The sequence below is a fragment of the Nanorana parkeri genome, unplaced genomic scaffold (assembly GCF_000935625.1).
Source record: "Nanorana parkeri isolate BGI_ZX_2015 unplaced genomic scaffold, ASM93562v1 scaffold2206, whole genome shotgun sequence".
Lineage (NCBI taxonomy): Eukaryota > Metazoa > Chordata > Amphibia > Anura > Dicroglossidae > Nanorana > Nanorana parkeri.
In genome coordinates, this window is record NW_017308474.1 from 147,968 (window position 1) to 149,814 (window position 1,847).

A 1,847-nucleotide genomic window follows, 5' to 3' on the forward strand; every position below is an offset into this window, starting at 1 on the left:
GATAGTCTGCTGACATCACATGGGGGAGGAGCTACATGATGAATGTGCAATATACAGGGGGAGGAGCTACATGATTAATATGCAATATACAGGGGAGGAGCTACATGATAAATATGCAATATACAGGGGGAGGAGCTATATGATAAATGTGCAATATACAGGGGGAGGAGCTACATGATTAATGTGCAATATACAGGGGGAGGAGCTACATGATAAATGGGCAATATACAGGGGGAGGAGCTACATAATAAATGTGTAATATACAAGGGAGGAGGTACATGATAAATGTGCAATATACAAGGGGAGGAGCTACATGATAAATGTACACTATACAGGGGGAGGAGCTACATGATAAATAAGCAATATACAGGGGAGGAGCTACATGATAAATATGCAATATACAAGGGGAGGAGCTACATGATAAATGTACACTATACAGGGGGAGGAGCTACATGATAAATAAGCAATATACAGGGGGAGGAGCTACATGATAAATAAGCAATATACAGGGGAGGAGCTACATGATAAATATGCAATATACAAGGGAGGAGCTACATGATAAATGTGCAATATACAGGGGGAGGAGCTACATGCTAAATGTGTAATATATGGGAGGAGCTACATGATGAATGTGCAATATACAGGGGGAGGAGCTACATGATAACTTTGCTATATACAGGGGGAGGAGCTACATGATGAATGTACAATATACAGGGGGAGGAGCTACATGGTAAAGATGCAATATATAGGGGGAGGAGCTACATGGTGAAGGTACACTATACAGGGGGGGGAGCCCTGCGGTTCCGGAGACTTCCATAGTGAGCGAGAGTCAGTTCTTAAAAATAATCCGGATTCTCTCGGTAAGTTGACAATTGTCATCTTCTACAAATTATACAAGCACTCTGTGGGGTGCAGGCAGTGTGTGGGGTGCAGGCACTCTGTGGGGTGCAGGCAATGTGCTGTTGCCCTTGGCAACCAGTGTGAGGCCTGACAAGCTTAAGCTGCCCTGGGTTGCTATGGGAACACATAAGCCTCGCCCCTCACGAATGAAGGAACAGCTGGAATGTGACTGGTTCTTCTCAGAAACAAACCCCGCCCATCCCGGGAGGCGTCACTGGTTGGGGGGAGACAGGAGGGAGGGACCTAAATATATCCTCTCCCAGCCCACCTTTATACCTTGCCGGCTCCGCCCACGGCTCTTCCCCTTTCCTAATAGAGCAGAAAGTTCCGCCTCCTCTGTGTGAAGAAGGGTGGAAGGCCACACCCCTTCCTGGCTGACTGGCATTAGGTGGGCGGGAGGGAAAAGCAGTCCTGCCCCTCCCTCGCACTCATACACACAGCGACAGGCCCCGCCCTTCCCTCTTCAGCCTAGAATGAGGCTCCGCCCCGTGCACGGACTCAGGCCCCGCCCCCCGGAGCGGCCCTGCTCAGTCGGTGAGGCTCCGGTGTGGACGGCGGGATGTCCGCCGTGCAGGAGAAGTACCGGCTGGTGGTGGTAGGAGGAGGCGGGGTGGGCAAGTCCGCCCTCACCATACAGTTCATCCAGGTGAGACACCCAGACTGACAGGAGGTTGTGCTGGAATGTGTGAGGCGGGCCACACTGGGACAGGCTGTGCGTATGTGTTATGTTGTATGGAGCTGCAGGGGCTCTCAGGGGGCCACACTGTACTGCTGTTCTATCCTGTGTACCGGGGGGAGGGGAACACATTCTGCGTCTTCTCTATGTTGTGGGAGGGGGCCACTAGGGGCCACATTGTTTTGCTGGGGGCCACATTGCTGCACTTTTATACTATATGCACTCCTTTAGTATGGCACACTTTTCTGCTCCTCTATACTGGCTCTGCTCT

The 1,847-nt window shown here is 50.9% G+C and overlaps 1 protein-coding gene across 1 annotated transcript in view; it reads left to right on the plus strand.

Annotated features, from left to right (window-relative positions):
- The first annotated feature begins 1,383 nt into the window (after nt 1-1,383).
- The window catches only part of RRAS2 (related RAS viral (r-ras) oncogene homolog 2), a 33,913-nt gene continuing 33,449 nt past the window's right edge, over nt 1,384-1,847 (plus strand). Inside the window, exon 1 of the mRNA XM_018573017.1 lies at nt 1,384-1,546. Coding sequence (XP_018428519.1) covers nt 1,460-1,546 — 87 coding nt within the window. The 5' untranslated portion in view covers nt 1,384-1,459. The remainder of the gene's footprint in view (nt 1,547-1,847) is intronic.